This window comes from Lampetra planeri, chromosome 29 (genome assembly GCF_965212315.1).
Source record: "Lampetra planeri chromosome 29, kcLamPlan1.2.h2, whole genome shotgun sequence".
NCBI lineage: Eukaryota > Metazoa > Chordata > Hyperoartia > Petromyzontiformes > Petromyzontidae > Lampetra > Lampetra planeri.
The window spans coordinates 1,491,845-1,513,762 of record NC_136135.1 but is presented as its reverse complement, the minus strand read 5'-3'; the positions used below and the strand labels follow the sequence as shown (position 1 = coordinate 1,513,762).

At 53.9% G+C, this 21,918-nt stretch overlaps 1 protein-coding gene across 1 annotated transcript in view; it reads right to left on the bottom strand.

Annotated features, from left to right (window-relative positions):
- Window positions 1–4,229: 4,229 nt before the first annotated feature.
- LOC144728550 (A disintegrin and metalloproteinase with thrombospondin motifs 4-like) overlaps window positions 4,230–21,918 on the bottom strand; it is a 34,159-nt gene continuing 16,470 nt past the window's right edge. Inside the window, exons 3-8 of the mRNA XM_078608056.1 lie at window positions 18,309–18,488; window positions 14,638–14,960; window positions 13,965–14,157; window positions 13,440–13,657; window positions 11,640–11,815; window positions 4,230–11,325 (exon numbers count right to left, since the gene is read on the bottom strand). Coding sequence (XP_078464182.1) covers window positions 10,896–11,325; window positions 11,640–11,815; window positions 13,440–13,657; window positions 13,965–14,157; window positions 14,638–14,960; window positions 18,309–18,488 — 1,520 coding nt within the window. The 3' untranslated portion in view covers window positions 4,230–10,895. The remainder of the gene's footprint in view (window positions 11,326–11,639; window positions 11,816–13,439; window positions 13,658–13,964; window positions 14,158–14,637; window positions 14,961–18,308; window positions 18,489–21,918) is intronic.

Here is a 21,918-nt window from a genome sequence, read left to right as displayed (position 1 = left end):
GATGGAAACCGATGGCGATTAGTCCACCCGCTGTCTCGCCTTCTGGCAAGCCAGGGTATGCAACATCCTCGATGCTCTCGTGCAGGGAGTTTCACAACATCTGTGCGGTGATCCACCAACAAGCCAGTGGAAGCACAACACCATCTCATCCCGTCCAATACAGAAACCATCATGTCTTCTCTTTATATATATGTGCGTGTCTTGAACACGGTTTACTGAGCGCAGGACGAATGGCACAAAAAGTCAGGCAGCCAGCAACAATTGGCACTTATCAAAGTTGTTACAATGTAAGAATGTAACGCGTTTCTTGAATTGAGCGAGATTGTTTTTAGAGCCATGGTGGAAAGAGACGACGGAGAAGCGTTGTGACCTGCGGTGTGGTGAGTGGGCGGGTAACTGAGTGAGCGGGTGAGTGAGTGGGCGGGAGAGTGAGTGGACGGGTGAGCGAGTGGGCGGGTGAGTGAGTGGGTGGGTGAGTGAGCGCATGAGTGAGCGGGTGAGTGAGTGAGTGGGCGGGTGAGTGAGTAGGTGAGTGAGACGAAACTCAGAGTGAAGTCCATGGGAACAGTAACCATGTTAGTAGCGATAGAAGAGTGTTAAGGAGACGACTGTCCGCTGGAGGATGAGTGACTGGGGTGAGTCGGTGAGTGCTGGCTCATCGGTCAACCTGCCTGCTCCCTCTGCGTTGCATCAAGTGCAGGGAGCCAGGAACGGGGTAGCCCACCACAGATGTGGCAGCAGTAATATGCAAGCAATCGAGAAGCATTCCATACAGGAACTTCTTCTTTCACGGCACCTCCCTCGTCTCGTGTACGGTGCCTTGGTGCGGCTCGGAGATCATCGTCCACGTCCGCTGCGTCCCAATAAATCGCGATGCGCACGTCGCAATGTCCTGCAGACGCGGTGTCTGGCTGACCGGTTATGGGCTGACGAGCGGTTAATGCGGCGGACAGAGCCCCGTGGAGGATAAGCGACCTGGCACGTGTTGTCAACACCACTGCCGGCACGTGTTGTCGACAACACTGCTGGCACGTGTTGTCAACACCACTGCCGGCACGTGTTGTCGACAACACTGCTGGCACGTGTTGTCAACACCACTGCCGGCACGTGTTGTCGACAACACTGCCGGCACGTGTTGTCAACACCACCGTGGCCTGAAAAGGACACAAAAGCTAATCGGTGACGTTTCGGACAATTTCCCCTTCTTCACTTGCGTGTTAATCATGAAGGGTCGTTACCCGAAACGTCACCCGAAACGTCACCGATTACATACTGTACCGTTTAGGGGCACAGTGTTGTAACTGGCGTGTGTGTTACACGAGTGTTGTTCATAACCGTGCTTGTGCACAACTGCCATCAAATACAGGGGTGGTTTAAAAAATGTTTAACACTTACATGGGACTATCGTTTTTAATGGAAAAAGAACGCATACTAATACACTGTAACATCACAACAAATGTAATTTTTCAAAATTTCTTTCTGTGTATTTCACACCTGATGATGCTTGCTTGTGTTGCAGTCGAAACGTCGTGAGGATTTTTTTTATTGTTTTATATTATTTTATTATTTCCCTTCTACGTGACTTTACCGAAAGAACCAAGAATATAATAACAAATGTAATGTTAATAGCTTCAACAAGTCAGTCTCCACTTGTTCGCCATCATTGTCAACACATGCCTGGAATCGTTTTGAACCTCCCTGTGAATTTTGTCAAATCCATGGAGGAGATCCTCCACTGGACGCGTCTCCCAGACTCTCATCCACGACGGTCCCCGCTGCACTGGCCCGATGTTCGTCCGATCTGTTTGTTTTTGAAAACGCCGCTTCGCAACACGCGATTCGTGGGGCGACGTTCAAAACGACACCGCTCACAAATGTTCTGCGCCGATGGTTTCACCCCGAACCCCGCATGCTGCACTGCCCTCTCCGGACCCGCCTCGCGAACTTGAGGGGGGTTCCACTGATCCGTACGCGGTCCACCAACCCTAGCCGACATATCTCTGTATGATCGCAGGTGCGTTGCGTGTGTGAATTTGAGTCGCGCTATTTATATTTGACGGGGAATGTTTTTTTTGGTGCTGGGATGATTTGGGACCCGGGAGGTGTGGTAATGCATGTTTGCCGTTATCGTTTTGTTTTTGTGTTATTACCCCCAAACCACCACCCCTAAACCACCACCTCCTTACCTTTGTCACGAAGACGTTTCCATTCGCAAGGATCTCGGTGAGCAGTGCACTACCCCGTGTCAGAGAACGAGGTGACGTCACGGAACTACAGCTGCGGCTATTTCCAATTGCCTCCGATCCACGTGGCGTGTTCCAATTTGTTCAGATCCTCACAGATGGAGGAGTTTGAGCAACAGTTAAGGGGACGACCGAATGTAATGCTGGGAGGTTTTTTGTGTGTGTGCGTGTTCAGGCAACGGTGGCTGGGCTAAGACCATTAGCTCCTGCGACACTTGAGAACGCGGTTTAACCACAGGCGGTCGAAACGCGGATTCAAGTTTAATTAAAGTTTTCATTGTTTAAGCAGGTGGCAACTCAAGGGACCAGTATAGTCTCAATTTGCAAAGCTGTCCTGGGGCTTCAGCCTGCCAGTAGGCGGCTATGATCACGATAGGGTAATCATCCCAGTGGCGCTATTTGCGGTGAGAATGTTTCAAATCAGGACCCTGACGCGGGCACCCAATTGGCCGACTATTGCGATTGACGGCAGGGGATCCTTGGAAGTCCACCGTGAAGCAGACGCAGACGGGAGTGTTATTCCGGTCATCACACGCCGCTTTAACTGAGCCGTGAACCTCTGCGCCAGCAACACGGCACCGCGAGGCCGCGCCACCGGCCGGATTCGAACCCAGGGACCCGACGACACAGCCACCCGTATGCTATCCCTCCTTGTTCAACTCTTTTACATATATGTGTGTGTGTGTGTTTTTAAAGGTATTTATTGTTTTTGTTCCAGCAGCAGCAGCAGTAGTAGTAATGCCCCTTGCTGTGCGTGGAATGTGGGTGTTGTGTTTATTGCGTTTTGTTCACCGAAACAACTCCGATTATGGTCAACTCCCCCGATAGCTCCTTGCGCCTCCTCGCTCGTCACGGCGCTCGTGTGCACGTTACATGTTGGTCACCGGTCGGTGTTTGAAGTGACGGGACGGACGATTTTACAAACAAACAAACACAAAAACCGGCGGTTGTTACAATCGGGAGAGAAACGTGTGTCCGCGGTGAAATGATCGTTTGCTTTGTTTCAATAAATTAATCCTCTGCACTCTCAAATGTCGTGTTGCGAGTTTGACGAATGCCTGCGCGATACTAATAATAAACTGGCAGCAATTCCTGCGTGAAGTATGGTCAATCCGTGGCTCGTCAATCATTGGGGGGGCGGTAGGCGGGGTTGGTAAAGCGATCTGGTTCTGACATCACTCGCCGCCGATGTTAGCCCTGGCCCGGAGTCGAACTCGGGTAGACGTTCTCGCAGCGCGGTGCGCTCACCGCTGCATCACCGCTCCGGCTGTCTTGTATCAGACGGTGTAATCTACAGTCATTCGCTCAATCCACTGCTGGATGAGGGCCTCTTCTTTTCCTCCCCCCCCCCCTGCCGTTTTGTGCCAGCGAGGTTGTTTCACCACACTTCGCCACGCGCTGGTGGTCCGTGAAGTGGAGATGTAGAAGCAGTTCAAATATCGCCCTCGCCGCCGACGTTAGCCGTGTAGGACATTGAAATCAGTTCACGGAGTTCACGTCCACTGTGGCGGGGGGGGGGGGCAATTCCACCCCGCTCTGACCCACACGTGGTGCGAAAGCAAAAAAATACACAATTAGGTAGCTGACACACTCGGCTTAAGCGCACGTAGATTTAGCAACACGACGGTATTTAGAGTACACAAAAAAAAGCTGTTAAATCTGTTCCCAGCCGGCTACAAAGATCTTCGACCACCAAAGATGTCCCGTATAGCATTTAACTGACTGTAGGGGACAAGTGCTGTTAGCGAGCACCTCTGAAGGCTGGCAAGGCACACGACGGGGTGGGTGGCCAACACCACGCCCGGCCGCCTTTGTCTCCCTCGTGTTGATGTTTACACACCGCGCCAGGTGCTCGTTTGAGGCCGAGTCAGTTTTAGAGCAGGACCCTGGACCGGTTCAGAAAATGGGCGCTGGGTGTTCGTGACCGTGACACACACGACACACACGACACGACACACACACGTGCAGAGACACGACAACACCAGCTTGTGTAACAGTTCTTTATAATGATGATAGTATGGCATACTTAAAAGCAGTGCTTTATAAAAAAAAAAACAAATAGGCTTCCTAGATAGGGTAACATAACAATAACGAGAGTAGCAATAGTATTGCCTATATTACAACAACAACAATAATAATATTAGACCTTCACAGAAGGATAATCGGGCGCTCATATTGCCCCCCTCGAACCGACCGGCATCCGACTCGGCACCATCCTACTGCGTGCTCTCTCGCCCCCTCCTCCTCCTCCTCTCTGCGATGGAGAAGAGGAGAGGGAGGGGGGGGCGACGTTTCGGGGCCCGGTCCACACGCAGCGACTCGCAGCGACTAACACGGCCGGTGTCGCACAGTAAGCTCAGGGCTTGCCACCTGGTCTGGTTTTTTTTTCCAGGATCGTCCCTCGTTTGGCGAGGTAGCTATCCTGGGATAAGCTGTAGATCTTAGTGGGTGAGAGGGTGAGGGTGAGGGAGTGAATTAGTGAGTGAGAGGGGGTTGCCCCACCTCTCCTGGTTTTGCAAGAATAATCCTCTTGTAGAGGAGGCAGATGCCCTCCTGGGGAAATCTGTCATCAGCCTTGCCCGGGACATTAAAAGTCAACCAGGCCACTCAAAGCCGTGGTTCTTTGTCAAATTATTTTTGGTGATGCTGCCGCATTGGAAGTGGTGCACAAACACAATTCACACAATAAAAACCTCCAACACATTCTCATCAATAACGCCGTGGCCTTAAAAGAAAACAAATAATAGGTGACATTGCAGGCAATGACCATTCATCATAGCACGTGCAATCATGTTCGTATTTTTTTTTAAGGCCACACAGTGTTATTGACGAATGCGTTGAGATTTGTCCAGGCTTGGGGTAAATTATTTTACTTACGAATCGAAAATGGTGCGCCGACTTTTTGCCGTTTAATTTCCCTCTCGATCGTGACCCAGTGTCGAATTGTGAAAACTCCGATTCGTTTCCCTGCGCCAGTCCAACCCGCATTCTCATTTGATCGAAACGGGTATTCTGGTCTTCACAAAAGCCACCGCCATAAATGTTGGAAGCTTCAAATTCCGTGCGATTTTTTTTAGTTTCTTTTTTGGAGTTTTTATTTTTGGTAATCGGCTCGCTCGACAGCGACTGCCGTGGAAACTCGGAACCGCGTCGCGTCGCAAGTTGCCGCAAGCGTGTAGACCCCCCCCCCCCGAGCGCGCACGCGAACACACACGGCACAGATAGACACCAACCCACACCTCCTCCTCCTCTACCGCAGCAGCAGCAGCAGCACTCGTTACCCACCTCTCCCGATAAACATGACGACGTCGAGCCAACGTTGGTGCCGCGTGGTTTGGAACCGTTGGCCCAACCGTCAGCCCAACGTCAGCCCAAGGGTTTCATGTTTACTGGGCTAATGCAAGGCACAGCTCAAAAAAGGTTACACTAAAACTTGTGAGGTAGTCCAACAATTTGTTATATAACAAAAACAATAATTTAGTTTTGTTTCACTTTGTCGTCGTTTGTTAATAGAGGTTATTTTTTTTTACTCAACAGCTAAAGACGTCGGTTTTTCCTTTCGTTAAATTATTAAACTGTTTTTTTAGTAGAACTTTTCATTAAAATATATATAACGTAATATATTATTGTTAAATTATGTATTACCACTCGCGCAGAGTAGCTCGTCGTCTCGTTATGAATTACGCGTAAGATAAAGTCGACTATGTTTATATAAAAAAGTACAAAATAAAATAATTCATAAATATGTAAAAAAAAACGGAATAAAACATAAATCTCGAGATAAAAGTTTAAAAAACACGCACGCACGCACGCGCACGGCTCAATGTGAAGTCACGGACATCACGGGAAACCTTGTGTGTTCGCTGACACCGGGAGAGGCATCTCGTGCCTCCGTAGACCCAAGCTCAACCCCCCCTACCCCTCTGAAGAAACTCAACGCATTAAAAAGCGGAGATGGAACTCCAAAAGCCACCATTCAATCCTCATTTCATGTATGTGTGTTGAACTTCTTTTGCACCGTATGTAGCCAACCGTGCTAATCGTCATTACAAACTGGAGGTGAAAACGATTCGCCCCTTCTCCCGCTCCGCCGACGGATTCGACTCGTCGGCGATTTGTGTCAGGGTCAGAGATTCGAGTCCAGAATCCGTGAGAGTTCTAGTTTGTTAGTTTGTTTAACACGTGACCTTTGTGGGAGTTTATTTGTTTAACACGTGACCTTTGTGTGAGTTTGTTTGTTTAACACGTGACCTTTGTGCGAGTTTGTTTGTTTAACACGTGACCTTTGTGCGAGTTTGTTTGTTTAACACGTGACCTTAGTGCGAGTTTATTTGTTTAGCACGTGACCTTTGTGTGAGTTTGTTTGAGATCTCAATGCCGAGAGGACTTCCGTGGTCTCGCTGGCGGCCACAGTCCCGGCACGCCCCGTGGGGGGGGGGGGGGTCCGTCTCTCCCATTCGACGTTCGTTTCCCCAGCCGCAGAGCGGGCGTTCGTGCTTTTGCAGCAGCAACAAGATAAACAACAACAAATAACTAAACCGTCAAAAAAACAAACACCTCCCCCCCCTTTCTCTCTTCCCATCCGTCGATCCGACCCCGGGGCGAGCTTAAGGAACGGGCAAGCGACAGCAGAGCGAGGGGGGGGCGAAACCGCGCGCGTTCCTCCTAGAACGCACGCAGCGCAAATCGCTTGGGCAAGAGAGGTGGCCGTCGGAAATGGATTGTTGTTGTTTCTTCTTCCAACGACCGCCCTCTCGCGGTTGTGGCTCGGCCCGTTGAGCCGCCGCGAGCCCTGTGCGCGTCTCTCGTCGGAGCGCTCGCGACTCCCGATTTCGGATTTGAACTCGAACCTCGCTCGCCGTTCCGACGGAAGGCACGGCCAAAGGGCGATGCCCGCTCGCTCTCATCACAGCCAAACCCCCCCCCCCAACACGGCACTGCGCTTTGCTGGGGAGAACGCGACTCGGGCGGTCACCGTGGCTCCCTGGCGGAGGGGATGGAGATGGAGGGGGGGGATATCATCGAGTAGCACTCTGTGGTAAATTAAGTTAATTAACAGCGGCTGTCCTGTGGGTAGACTTTCCCCCTGCCATCACAATGTGGAATGTCCACCACGGGGCTCCGGGTCGCCATCAGAGATGAGCACCGTCCCAATGGGAGAGACACTGCTGGCTGTGTGGTTTTTAAAAAAGATGTGTTTAGGCGTCCTGCGCGTTTGTTAGCTGCCTGTTACGGGTGAAGGCGGATGGGGTTGGGGGGGGCACGGTGAGGGGGGGGGGCATACATCTCCCACAATAAATAGTTCCGTCTCCCTCGGCAAAGCATTCCCCCCTCTCCACCGCAATGGAACGTGCCGTGGCTGGTCGGTGAATGCGAGAAGCCCTCGGCAAGGAGCGGTCCATTCGCCCCGGAGAGGGGACGGCGTTTGGTGATGTTTGGTTGGTTGCGGTTGGCGCGTTTTGGTAAAAGCCGTACACACCTGGTGGCTTCTGTGCTACGAAGTCTTTCGCTGCTGTAGATCTGCCTCCCGTGGGGGCAGCTGTGAGAGTCAAGCGAAAGCTCTCTAAATATATATTTGTAGTTTTATTTCTACTTATTGCTTTATTGCCAATTGTGCTATCAGCATCGTGTGCAGTCACGAGACTACAAGATGCTTTGTCTTTTTAGTTTGCTGTCCTTCCCCCGCAACCTCCGATTAGCAAGGCCGACTACGTACGGTGCGCGAAAGAAGATCAACGTACACACACACACGTACACGTACACACACACACGTACACACACGTACACACACACACACACGTACACACACACACACGTACACACACACACACACGTACACACACACACACACGTACACACACACACACGTACACACACGTACACACACACACGTACACACACACACACACGTACACACACACACGTACACACACACACACGTACACACACACACACGTACACACACACACGTACACACACACACACGTACACACACACACACACGTACACACACACACACACGTACACACACACACACGTACACACACACACACGTACACACACACGTACACACACACACGTACACACACACACGTACACACACACACGTACACACACACACACGTACACACACACACGTACACACACGTACACACACACACACACAACGTACACACACACACGTACACACACACACACACACAACGTACACACACGTACACACACACACGTACACACACACGTACACACACACACGTACACACACACACACACGTACACACACACAACGTACACACACACACACGTACACACACACAACGTACACACACACAGACGTACACACACACAACGTACACACACACACACAAGGAACACGTGGTGGAATAGACGACACGGTACCACTTTGAGGTCCACATTCAGCTCTGCGTCGTCTCACACGACCCCCGCTCGGGATGCGTTTGTTGCGAGGCAATGGACACACACACACCAGGAATTTGCCAGATTAAGTAATTGGCGGCCGGGCTAAGACTCGCGATGTTGAAAATATTCGCAAAAAAAAAATCGTGACCATTTCAAAACCCAGGATCCGAACGCAGAGGGATTTCTCCGGAACTGCGAACCCCCTCACTTTGAAAGTCGCCCGGCCACCTCGTGGGGAAAATCCAATTTGTGACGGGCAAGGGGGCAGCAGACGGAACGATTGGAGGGCTCGCGAGCGCTTGGCGCGTATCGCAGGAAGGGGGGGGGGCTGCATGGACTCCAGCGGCCGCAGGGACCTTGACAACGACGAGAAGCGACTACGCTCGCCATGACCGTCATCGCCCCCGGTGCGACGCTCACAGATCTCCCCCCGCCCCCCAGAGGGCAGGCCAGGGCAGGGGCAGGGGAGGGTAGAGTAGGGCAGGGAAGGGGGGGGCAGGGGAGGACAGGGCAGGGGAGGCGAGGCGGGGCGTGGGTTTGTTAGTAAACGCGGTTTCGTGTTTGACACGCGAGTGCGTGCACGTGCTCGTCTTGGTTAAAACAAAAAACGCAACCTCAACAAAAAAATATTTTTAAAAAAAATCGCAAACAGTTCTCATCTTGTAGATGCAACGGATTATTTTCGTGACGTTGCTGCTGCTGCATCAACCGTGCTGCCACAAGCACAAATGACAAGCAAAATAAATCGCCAATAACACTGCGTGGCCTCAAAATGAATAGGCGACGTTTCGAGCGATGGCCCTTCTTCATAGCACTCGCAGCTGCGCCCAGCCATGTGCCCCAGCACAACAAGCCGATAGATTCCACTTTGAGAATGTAAAGGACTTGAAATTGACTGTCGGTTATATCGCTGTTATTTTGTGTTGACAACAGCTGTTATTAATGTTTTTGTTGTCGCCGTCGTCGTCACGAACGTACACAAGACGAGAGCTGTTTGCGTTGTTTCTCAAAACGTGTTAGTATCGCTGCGGGGACCCGGGGTCCCCTCCCAGCTCGTCACCTCGCGAGCCGTTCAGGTTCGACATCTAAGCCTGGGCGCGTTCCCACTGCAGGGACCGTCGCGTCGACGTGTTAGTGAATCTCGCAGCGTCTCGCCTCCTCACCAGCCCTCCCTGCCTCGCGTGAACCTCATTAAAGACACCACCACCACCACAACAACAACAACTGTCGGTCGCTCCGTGCCGGCGGCGGTCTGAGCCGCGCGCGAGGCAGCCGCTACCAACCATCATCAGATCACCTGTGTGTGTCTGTGTGCTGCGTGTGTGTGTGCGTGAGTGTGTGCGTGTGTGTGTGCGTGCGTGGGTGTCTGTGTGTGTGTGTCTGTGTGCGTGCGTGTGTGCGCAAACGAGTGTCTTTGTGGGGGTGCGTGGGAGGGTGGGTGGGTGTGTCTTTGTCTTTGCGTGGGTGGATGTGCTCGGGAGCATTCGGCAGCGTGTGTTTGTGTTTATGTCTGTGTGTGTTGAAGTTTGTTTGTGTTTGTGTGCCTGCGTGTGTGTGTCTGTGTTTGCTCGGGTTTAAACACAATACTGACGTACAACCCGATCACGTGGCCAACGTGGGCCGAGCCTTTGAGGTCCCGTCAAACGTTGTTCACCAAATAGTAAAAACAACAACAACAACAACACACGCGTACATCTTTCGCGTCGTCGGTGGCGTCCACCGGGATCTGCGACCGTCCACTCGGCGGCTGCGAAAAACCTGGTCGGCTGAACTCCGAGGAACCGTCCCCCTCCTCGTCTTCAAACCTCGTCCACCCCCAACGCGGCGGCGGCGGCGTCCCGTAGCGAGCGCCCGCCTCGTCCAGTGCAGGTAGGTGAAGGGATATTGCAGAATCCCCCCCCCCCCCAAACCTCGTCCCGTCCTTCGCCGCCCCAACAACATCTGCGAAGGCACTTGTGTCCGCGTCCGTCCATCTTCGCTCTGCCACAAACTCCTTCCCCCCCTCCTCCCCGCTGCTCCAGAGCGGCACGCGCGTCTCCGCATATCAGGGGTCGCGCCGCGCGTCGTTTGGCACGACGTCCGACGTTTCGACGCTCCGCACGCCGGGAGCTCCTTCGAGTAATCGAGTTCGGTTCCCCCGCCCGCTCGCTCGCACCTCTCCCCGCCACCACCACCCTACCCACACCCCCCCCCCGCCCCCCGCCGAGCGCGACCGCGAGAACCCCGCGGCGCTCATGTGTTCTTCCCGACGCGCTTCGGGGCCTTCTGCCCCGCGGGGCCCTTGGCCTCCTTGGCCTTGCGCCCGCCGGAGGAGGAGGAGGCCGCCGCGGCCGCCGCCGCCGCGGCCGCCCCCTTGGGCACGAAGAACGAGTACTTGATGCCGATCGGCACGCTGGGGTCGAACGACAGCGCCTGGACGGTGACGGGCTCGCGCAGCGTGCCGTAGCTCTGCAGCCTCTCCAGCGAGCCCGACGAGCCGCTGTAGAGGAGCAGCGCCCCGCCGGGCAGCGGGATGTCCTGCTCGTTCATCAGGTAGGGGCCCCCCGCGGCCCCCCACACCGCCAGGTAGGTGCTGCTGGGCGCGCCGCCGCGCCGCCCGCGCTGCTTCACCTCCACGCTGGTGGCGCCGGCCGGAATGGTGACCACAGTGTTGTAGCCGTAGCTTATTGGGGGCGGTGGGGGGAGGGGGGGGGAGACAGACGTTGCATTAATTGCGTTGAAGTTTCTAAATGTTGTTTCCTCCCCCGACCAGACTTGCATCGCCGGTGCCGAGCATTGTGACCAGCCAGCCACGACTACCGGACATGCCACGGACCCTAACGAACAATCCCACCGGCCACGAGTACCAGACCATCCTCCGGCGCGAGTGTGCCGGTGGTACATCCTTCGCAAGATCGCCGACAAACAATCGATGCCATCGAATGGATGTTCACCGATCCCGTCCATTAACGCTCCCTAGGCCCCCCCCCCGCTCACCTGGCGTGGTTGAAGGAGCCGGACACCTTGCGGCACGTGGAGCCGTTCCCACCGCACACGCCGCACTTGTCCGCCTTGCTCCTGGAGCCGATCACGTGGTCGCAGCCGGCGCGCACGCACTTGCCCTGGACGCACACCCCGGAGTTGTCGGGCCAGCACGGGGTGCCGTCCATCACCTGCACGCGCACAGGCCGGGCCGGGATCGTTAGAGGGGGTTGGGTTGGGGGGGGAGTGGAGCTCCCAACTACTAACGAGCTACGCCAAGGATCAGCAGGTCGGTGCTGCTGGGCACACCGCGCCAGGTACTCATTTGAGGCCGAATCGACCTAGGGGGAGGCCCAGTGCCGGTTCAGATAATCGTCGAGGGGGGTTGGCCGTGAACGCGGCGCGCCAAACCGCTGCGCCACCGCTCCCCCCCCCCCATGCAAGTAACGTACACGCGCATCGCACACGCACACACGAGCGCGCGCACACCCACACATGGGGGAATGTGAACATTTTTATAGTCCGCCTCCGTTTACTTTAATTATTTATGACGAGAGCCGCCAGGAATGACGGCGATTCGAGCCAAAACCCCCTCCGACCCCCTCCCTGAAACTCGAGGGGGTGGAGGAAGAGGTTTGTGCTGCGGCCAGGAAATGCATCGGCTTTGTTTACTTTGAGATTGTGTTGTGGGGACTGAGCGGCCACGCGCACGTAAGTTACGCGCGTGGCCCATCATCGGCCGTGACTCAAGGGTTTGGGGGACGGCGGCGCGCTGGAGGAATGCACGAGAGAGGCACGGGAGAGGCATGCGCAGGTCGCGAGATTCGCGTGCGTGCGCGCCGCGTGTGTATGCGCGCGGGAGAGGGTGGCTCGCTAACAGCACGTGCCCCCTAGCCTGGCACACGTGTAGATACGCACACGTGTGCCATGCTAGGTGCGCTTTACGCAAAGTTCACCGCAACCAAATCACACGCGTACACACACACACACTGGCTGCGAACTCGGGTCCCTGGGTTCGTAGTGCAGCGCGTTAACCCGTGCGCCGCAAACTCCTCGCACACGAGTGCAGACGGACAACCCGCCGCGTCACTAAGTGGTGGTGAAATCACCACGGCACTGGTGCCAGGCTAGGTGCACTTCGAGGCCACGTGAAGCGAAGGAAGGCCCGCTGGCAGGAGGTCGCGGGACAGACCCAGGTGTTATGGGTTAACCGGCTAAGATGACTGGCAGAGGGAAAACAGGCGCACGCACACACACACACACGCACGCACACACACACGCACGCACACACGCACGCACACACACACGCACGCACACACGCACGCACACACACACACACACGCGTGCGTGTGTCTCTGCCAGTCATCTCAGTCGACTCATAACACCTGGCCGAGACACACACAAGCACACAAAAGACGAAGCTCCCCCGTATAGCCTTAACAGAGAATTGGGGCAAGTGCTGTTTGCGAAAAACCTATAAAGGCCGACACGGCACAAAAGGGAGTGGGTGGCCAGCACCAAGCCAGTGGCGATGCTTACACACCGCACCAGCTGCTACTACTCATTTGAGGCTGAGTCTACCTAGGGGAGGCCCATACACGAAGACTAAGATCCCCCTTATAGCCTCAAGTGCTGTTCGTGAGCATCGCCTACGAAGGCCGGCACGGCACACGAGGAGTGTGTCGTCGCCAGCACCGCGTCTGGAGACACGCACACACGCACACACGCGCACACACACACACACGCACCCGGACGCACACACACGCACGCACACACGCACACACATGCGCGCGTGCGCGCACACACACACGTCACCTTGTGCCGCAGCATCGCGAACACGTCGCTGCCTCCGAGCTGGCACACGAGCTTGCAGCGGTCGCGCTTCGCCACGCCGGCGTACTTGGAGCGCCAGTGGGTGCTGCCCCCGCTGCTGCCCCCCGTGGGGTGGAAGCCGACGGGGAAGAGGCCGCCGCTGCCGTTCTGCGCCGGCGCGTTGAAGGCCTCGCACTGCTCGTCGCGAAAGCTCTTCCCGTCTGCCGTTCCCGGGGGAGGGGGGGGCACACGCAAGGGCACAGACAACACGCGCGCGTGAGCACGTGACGCGCGTGGCATCGCGCGCAGAGCGAATGGACGAGCGACGGACGTGTATAATGTCCACTGGTGCAAGTGGCCGGTTAGCCGGTTGTTTCAGGGGGTGTCCCCTGCCGCTGCGAAATTGGCTTTTTATTCGTAAGATGTTTTCAGCACCTCACTCACTCACGTTCGCACTCGCACACACCGACTCGCACACTCCCACGCGCACTCGATGACCCACGCGCGCCCGCTCGTAGCCCGGCTCACCGGAGGAGTGCGCGTCCCCGCAGGCGAGGGTGCTGCAGGAGCGGTACTGCACGCGCTGCCCCACGCAGTAGGCGCCGCCGTGCCGGGGCTGGGGCGCGTCGCAGCCCCTGGAGGAGAGCTGCACCCCGCCGCCGCAGGAGCGCGAGCACTCGCTCCACGCGCCCCACTCGCCCCACTGGCCGTCCACCGGCACCTGCAACGGCACAGCGGCAGGGTTAGGGCAGGTGATAGTACTAGGGCCTAGCTGGGGTAGAGGTAGTACTCGTGGGGAGTTGGTTAGGGATATTTGCAAGGCTATGGACCAGTGATGCAAGCAGGTCTCGTCATGCCGTTGTTATGTTAATCGCCACCCTTATTGTCATCACCATTATGAATATCACCACAACCACCATCTTAATTATCATGACTTCCATCACCATTCAAATTGTAACCACCAACATTCATCATATTTCACCACCTATTATAACTACCACCATCCAGCCACCACCACCACCACCCATTCATTATGATCAACACTACCCTCATCACCACCACCACCCATCCATGACCACCACCACCCAGTCATTTCCACCACCACCATCCAGTAATTACCACCACCACCATCCACCAACAATTACCACCACCCATCAATCATTACTACCACCCGCCACCACCGCGCTGCCGCTCAACTGACCTGCACGAGGCTGAGCGAGGCGACGCACTGCCCATCGGAGCACTCGCTGTCCTGCCCGCAGGCCGTGCCCTCGGCCCAGTTCGAGTGCCGCGTCTGGCAGCCCAGGAACTCGCTGGCGCCCGCGCCGGCAGCGGAGGCGAGGGCCGCCGACACGTTGCGGCACCACAGCGCCAGGCACGGGACCTCGCCGGGCAGCGCGCAGTGGCGGAAGTCCGAGCCGAACACGGCCCGGCACTGAGCGTCGTGCGAGAGCAAGGTGCCCTGCGGCAGCGCTGGCAGCGGCAGCGACTTGCTGTGCTTCAGGTTGTCCTTGAGGCAGTCGCCTGCGTGTTGCGGAGAGAGCAAGAGAGAGAGGGACACACAGAGAGAGAAAGATGAAGATATTTGATTTTTTAGATACTGTCGCTGCCCCCCGATGCTATCCAAATGTTCCTGTCCCATGGAATCTACTCATTTTGTTCGCGTGAATTTTCCAAATTTTTTAAATACACCGCACAATTGACTCAATTGCGACTATACCTGGCAAACCATCGCCCTCATACTGGCAGACTAATTCCCCAGGTCACTCTTGCACATGAGACCCGTCCTGGTATCTTGGAGTTCACAGCCGGTTAAGCAAAACAAACTCGCACGTGAATGTGTGTGTGTGTGCGAGCAGCATCTGAATCGGGCCTGTGCCCCACCCTCCACCAACTCACACGAACCAGCATCGTCAAGTATGGCCAAAGAGCCTCATGTCATGAATCGAAACGTCTTCTCGGAATTCTTGCAGTGAGTTGGCTGTGGAAGGAGATACCTTCGAGATCCATCCCTTCAAGTGACCTTTCATGCACACACGAGGGGAGCGCTGGGCTCTCACTGCAGGACTCTGCTACAGACCGAATTAAAAATAGCGATCGGACTGATTATTTTTTAAATCTCAGAGCAGGAATATAGTCAAGATCGTGAAAAACCAATGTGACTCTCGATTTAAAGCTTTCGTGACTGCAGGGATTCATCTTCTTGGTTCTTTCCGTAAAGTCAAGTAGAAGGGAAATAATAAAAATAAAACATAAAATACAATTCTCACGACGTTTCGGCCACAACGCAAGCAGCCATCCTCAGGTGATGAACAGGGCTGTCGGAAAGACAGCATAATTCAGATGCTGTCTTCCGACATCATTCAGATGCTGTCTTTCCGACAGCCCTGTTCTTCACCTGAGGACGGCTGCTTGCGTTGTGGCCGAAACGTCGTGAGAATTGTATTTTATGATGTTTTATTTTTATTATTTTATTATTTCCCTTCTACATGACTTTACCGAAAAAAACAATGTGAGTGTTTATTTTACGGTCATTGCTGACCAAGATAAGACCACCAACTCGCCATACTTGAGAACCCGGTTTATTCACAAGTGGCTAAAATTCGGATCCCAACATCCCAACAGTGCCAGTGCAGAATTCTGACCTCTGAGCCACCCAGCCACCAAGAGGGAGGGCGAGAGAGAGAGAGAGGGAGGATGACTCCAGGATTGGTTCCTGGCTTCAGCTTCATGTTGGCTACAAACTCTGTCAGATTTCCAGTCGCAAGTGATGGAGGTGGATTTCACTGATTGAATTGAATGCGACGTCGGTGTTCGTTTTTCCATCAATGATTTTTTTCTTTTAACCAGATAGGAGCAAATATACATAGACACAGGTCCAAGACAAAGATCCCCCGTATAGCCTCAACCGACTGTTGGGGCAAGTGCTGTTAGCGAGCTACTATGAAGGCGAGAACGGCACACGAGAGGGTGGGAGGCCAACACCACGCTCAGCCGCCTTTCTCTCGCTAGTGGCGATGTCTTTACGCACCTGTCGAGGTACTCATTGGAGGCTGAGTCGACCTAGGAGAGGCCCAAGACCGGTTCAGATAATCGTCACTGGGTGTTGGCCGTGAGCGGGAATCGAACTCAGGCCGTCTGGTTCGCAGCACAGCGCTCTAACCGCTACACCACCGCTCCCCACTAAGACACACAGACAAAGATCCACCTCCCACTTATCGCCTGTAACAGACTATTGGGGCAAGTGCTATTAGCGAGCAGCACCTATGAAGGCCGGCACGGCACACGAGGGGGGCTGCTCTCTGTTCATTGCGAGGCAGCAGCTGCATAATACAATGTGCCGGCAGTTATAGGACGGTGTGCGTAGCAAAGTGTAAGCACGCTTCAAATGTCTCGTCCCATCGCAACATCTGTCAGGCCTCGTCGAACAGCCGGGGTGCCTCCAAGTAGAATATAATCGCAACAATCGCAAGGAAGATGACGATGATAACAATGATGATGATGATGTAAATGTGTTTAAAAAAAAACACATTCCAGCAAGACTCCTGGCTTCCATCCTCAAACACTCGCCTCACTTGGCCCGAGATGACATCAGTGCCGAGAGGTCTGTAAGGGACAGGCGGTTGGGCGGTGGCGATAGGGGGAGGGGGGGTGGAGATGATGGAGATGAGAAATGACGTCACTCACATCACTCACCGGTAAGCGGTTGTTGGAGGGGCGGTGTTGTGGTGGGACAGGGGGAGGGGGCCCGAGGGGGGGGGTGGTTGAGGGAGAGGTGGCGGTGGCGTTTGTGAGGGGGCGGACATTGGAGAAATGGGTCACGGAAAGTTTTTTGGGATTTTTTCCCCCCCCCTCTGGACGAGACAGATGCAGCCCACGTGACACTCAAGGCGAGAGGTAAACCATGAGGAACTAAATGTTCAGACGATCTGGAGTAAGAAAAATATATTTACGGAATTAATTCCTGGCATCCATACATATGAGGGAAAAACCTGTCCTCTTGATGACAGACGGTGGTTGCGTTTGGGAGCAGCGTGGTCGTCTTGGGGGATCCCACCCACACAACACCCCCCCCCCCCCACGGTTATCTTCATGTCACGATAATTCAATTCGTTTATCCAGGGAAACAATGCCAAGTCTCGAGAAGCAATTTTCCAAGCGGGGTCCCTGATACGTTGGGGATACTTGGTCGGTTCCCCTTCACGAGAGTTTGGCTTCGTGTGGGAGGGAAAAAAAGAGACTCCCCAGAGAAGATTAAACACTGCAGAGCGCCACGATACGGTGTACATGATCCCACTTGCTGTGCTGCCAGACGAATTGCGGCCACCCTCACGACAGCAGCTGTGTCAAGTCGAGGCTTGGAGCGAGAGCAAGCGGCGATTGGAAGAAATCAGCCAACCAGCCTCATCACAGCCTCATCACACCCGCCTGCATCACACCTGGTTCATCACACCTGTGTGCGTCACACCTGTGTGCGTCACACCTGGCCTGTGTCACACCCGGCCGCGCCAGATCGAGGCGGGTCGGCGGGGCCTCTCTGCTCCCGGGGTGAGGGGCATGGAGTGAGTCGTCGCGAGTGAGCGGCTTACGCGTAAAAAAACCAAAGATCCCCCGTATAGCCTTAACAGTCTGTTGGGGCAAGTCCTGTTAGCGAGTAGCACCTATGACGGCGAGTGTACGTCACACGAGGGGTTGGGGGGGGGTGGCCAGCATCACGCCCGAGTGCCAACGTTTCCACACCGCGCCAGGTGCTCATTTGTTGCCGAGTCGACCTAGCGGAAGCCCTGAACCGATTCAGACACTCGTCACTGGCTGTCGGGGCCGCGAGCGGGAATCGAACCCTCGTGGCCGGGTCCGTGGCGCGGCGCTCACCGTGCCCGTTGTCCAGGAAGTCGGTGAGGTGGCGAGCGCTGCACGTGGACCAGGGCCGCGAGGGCTCGACCCGCGTGAGCGTCTCACCCATGATGTGCGCCGTGGCCACGGAGCCCAGCGGGGCGCCGCCGTTGCCGCCGCACTGCTTGCTGTCGTCGTGCGGGAGGCCGAGCAGGTGGCCTGCGGAGGGGGGGGGGGTGATGGGGGGGGGGGACAATTGAGGTAATGCTCACATTGACTACTCGAATCATGGTGATTGAGATGATGCGAACGGTGACAATGATAGGGATGACAATGCCAACCTAGGCGATGGTGACGGTGACAATGATAGGGATGAAAATGCCAACCTAGGCGATGGTAACGGTGACAATGATAGGGATGACAATGTCAACCTCGGGGATGGTAACGGTGACAATGATAGGGATGACAATGTCAACCTAGGCGATGGTAACGGTGACAATGATAGGGATGAAAATGCCAGCAGTGACAAGATTCACAACTGAAAAAGTAAATCGCACTTTTACTCCGTAACTAAACGTTGATACCACGCTGACTAAACATTCAACAACAGCAACGTGGTCGAGAGTGACGAGACGCCGATGACCACACATCCCGTGGGTTTGCACACCGATGCTTAAGGGAAGGGGGCATATGTTATGTTATTGTGCGTATGTTATGGTATTATTGTTGATATAAACACGCTGTGGTAGATGGCGACACGAAGACATGTGCACGGAGCAAAGTGCGCGGAACTAAACCCAACGGAGTTTCCCCCCCCCAAAAAAAAAATAACATTCCAACGTGCGTCCGACACGCCAGGCACCACGTGTGAGGTTGAGAAAAGGTTCCCAAGCGGCCGAGAGGCCGGGTCAGAAACGAGCGGCGCTCTGGCGGCTGAGGTGAGCTGGTTTCTAGACAAAGGAGCAGTCCTGCAATTTGCTTCTCTCACGCCACTTTTTTTTATGGGCAGCAGAAGAAGGGCATCCAGAATGAGAATCTATTTATTAATGCTGGAGGAATCCGATGAGCTATAAAGCTCTTTTTACAGACTAGAGGAAGATGGGCTATTCTTTCAAATTGGCCATGCACGTAAGTTGAAGTTCTTTCGCACCGTACGTAGCCAACCGTGCCAGCAGAAGTGGGAGCCCCCACACTTTACCACACCACACCTGACCTACCAATCGACAATCCGTGGAGGACCGCAAATGCACACTGCTGGGTGGACAGGGGCAGCGAGGGAGATTTAAAGAAACTTTCCCTATCGTTTGAACAGCCACGCCGGGAGATCGAATCGGACCGGCGAGCTTCTCTGGATCGCAACTCTGGCGCGCTGATAACCGTTAGGCCGCTGTGACAGCTCTCCGTGCACAGAGCGTGTTGTTGATGATTTGTGTTGTTGATGATTTGTGTTGTTGTGATTTGTGTTGTTGATGATTTGTGTTGTTGTGATTTGTGTTGTTGATGATTTGTGTTGTTGATGATTTGTGTTGTTGATGATTTGTGTTGTTGATGATTTGTGTTGTTGATGATTTGTGTTGTTGATGATTTGTGTTGTTGATGATTTGTGTTGTTGATGTTTTGTGTTGTTGTTGATTATTTGTGTTGTTGATGATTTGTGTTGTTGACGATTTGTGTTGTTGTGATTTGTGTTGTTGATGATTTGTGTTGTTGATGATTTGTGTTGTTGATGTTTTGTGTTGTTGATGATTTGTGTTGTTGATGATTTGTGTTGTTGATGTTTTGTGTTGTTGTTGATTTGTGTTGTTGATGATTTGTGTTGTTGATGGTTTGTGTTGTGTTGTTGATTATTTGTGTTGTTGATGATTTGTGTTGTTGATGGTTTGTGTTGTGTTGTTGATTATTTGTGTTGTTGATGATTATTTGTGGTTTTTATTATTATTTGTGTTGTTGATGACTTGTGGCCCGGGAGAAAAACAAAGGAAGCAGGAGATGCAAACACGTGCTGAGAAAGCCGTCATATTGTGGTGTAATCGTGTGAAGGCTCGGAGCAGCTTGATAAGCGACTTTGGTATTTACACCACACTGCTCAGTAACAGAGACAGAGTTGAAGCCACGCCAAAACATTCACACCAAAGTGCCTAAGCAAAGTCCTCCGATAAGGTCCCATTAGCCCAAACATTTCACCAAAACGGTTTATTTCTTTATTTACATTGGCCAGCCTTGAGTGTAATTCCTTACTCTGTCGTGGGATCATCAAACCCGGACTGCAGAAGGAAGGCGGCTGCTGCTGCTGATGATGATGATAAAATGGGACAAAGTCGGTGGTTCTCAAACCGGGGATACACGGGGACCCCCCTGGGGGTACGTGGCGATGCCCCAGGGGGGTAACGCGAGGGGCTTTATCAATGTGCCTGAGACTGTCACGTATCATTGCGCTTAATTTGCTTACAGTTTTCACGTTCATTTATTTCTCAGAACCATGTTGGGGTCAGACAAACGGGATGGCTCGGGTTTGAAACTAAATTCAACGTAGCCAAAACCAGAAAAAATGGTTGAGAATCACTGGTTTAAGCGTCTTCGCGTTTTAAGGGATTCTGATTCTGTGAGCGAGACACCCACGACACACGCACCGCACATGTCGTGGCAGGGAGGTGGCCAGCAGGCGGCTTCGGGGGCTGCTCAGGACGCTGAGCCGGCCACGAAAGCTCAACGACCTGGAGGGGGGTGAATGCAGGTGGTGGCTTTCGATGTAGCTCGTGATTGTATCCACAATAGGGGGGGAAACCCAAAACAACGACAAAGACAAGGAAACCAAATTCACGTAGAAGCTGAATTTTGCACTCAAATTCGGTAAAAAAAAAATCGATATATGTGAAGTACAGTCTTAATTTTGGAGCTTTCGTGACTGCAGGAATTATTCTTTGGTTCTTTGTGAAGTACAGTGTGTCGTCCTTCCTCCGCACCTCCTCCGAGTGGCACAGTTGGCTCCGTACGGTGCGCGAATGAAGTTCAATCTACGTGCAACCCCCAACCCCCACACATAATTATGATCGAGGGGCAATGAACCACTCTGTGCAGGGCAAATTAAACACGACAGCACTGACTTGAGCAGTCGTTCTGGGTGGCCAGCACCATGCCCGGCCACATTTGCCAGCCCTGTGCCGACGTTGACTCCACACCGTACCCACAAAGATAAAGATCCCCCGTATGGTCTTCATAGGCGCTGTTCGCGAGCACCGATAAAGGCCGGCACGGCACACGAGGGGGTGGGCTGGCCAGAATTTATGCCTGGCCACCTTTGTCTCCCTAGTGGCGATATTTCCACATCGCACCAGGTACTCATCTGAGGATGAGTCCACATCGTACCCACACACATACACCCACGCGTGCACGCACACACACGCACGCACACACGCAGGCATGCGCACACAAAACAAACAGACATCCCAAACACACAACACACACCACCCCCGGCACATGTAGCCTACGTTTCTATGGCAGAGGGGGGGAAAAACTCCATAACAGCCGCAAGTGAAAGTCGAAAGGAGCAAAGTGTCAGAGTTTCCGAGGCATCGCAGTGCGTGATGGATGCGCGGGGAGGAGACACGTGGTCAGACCATCACCCACGAATGTGGCTGTGGTCTCAACG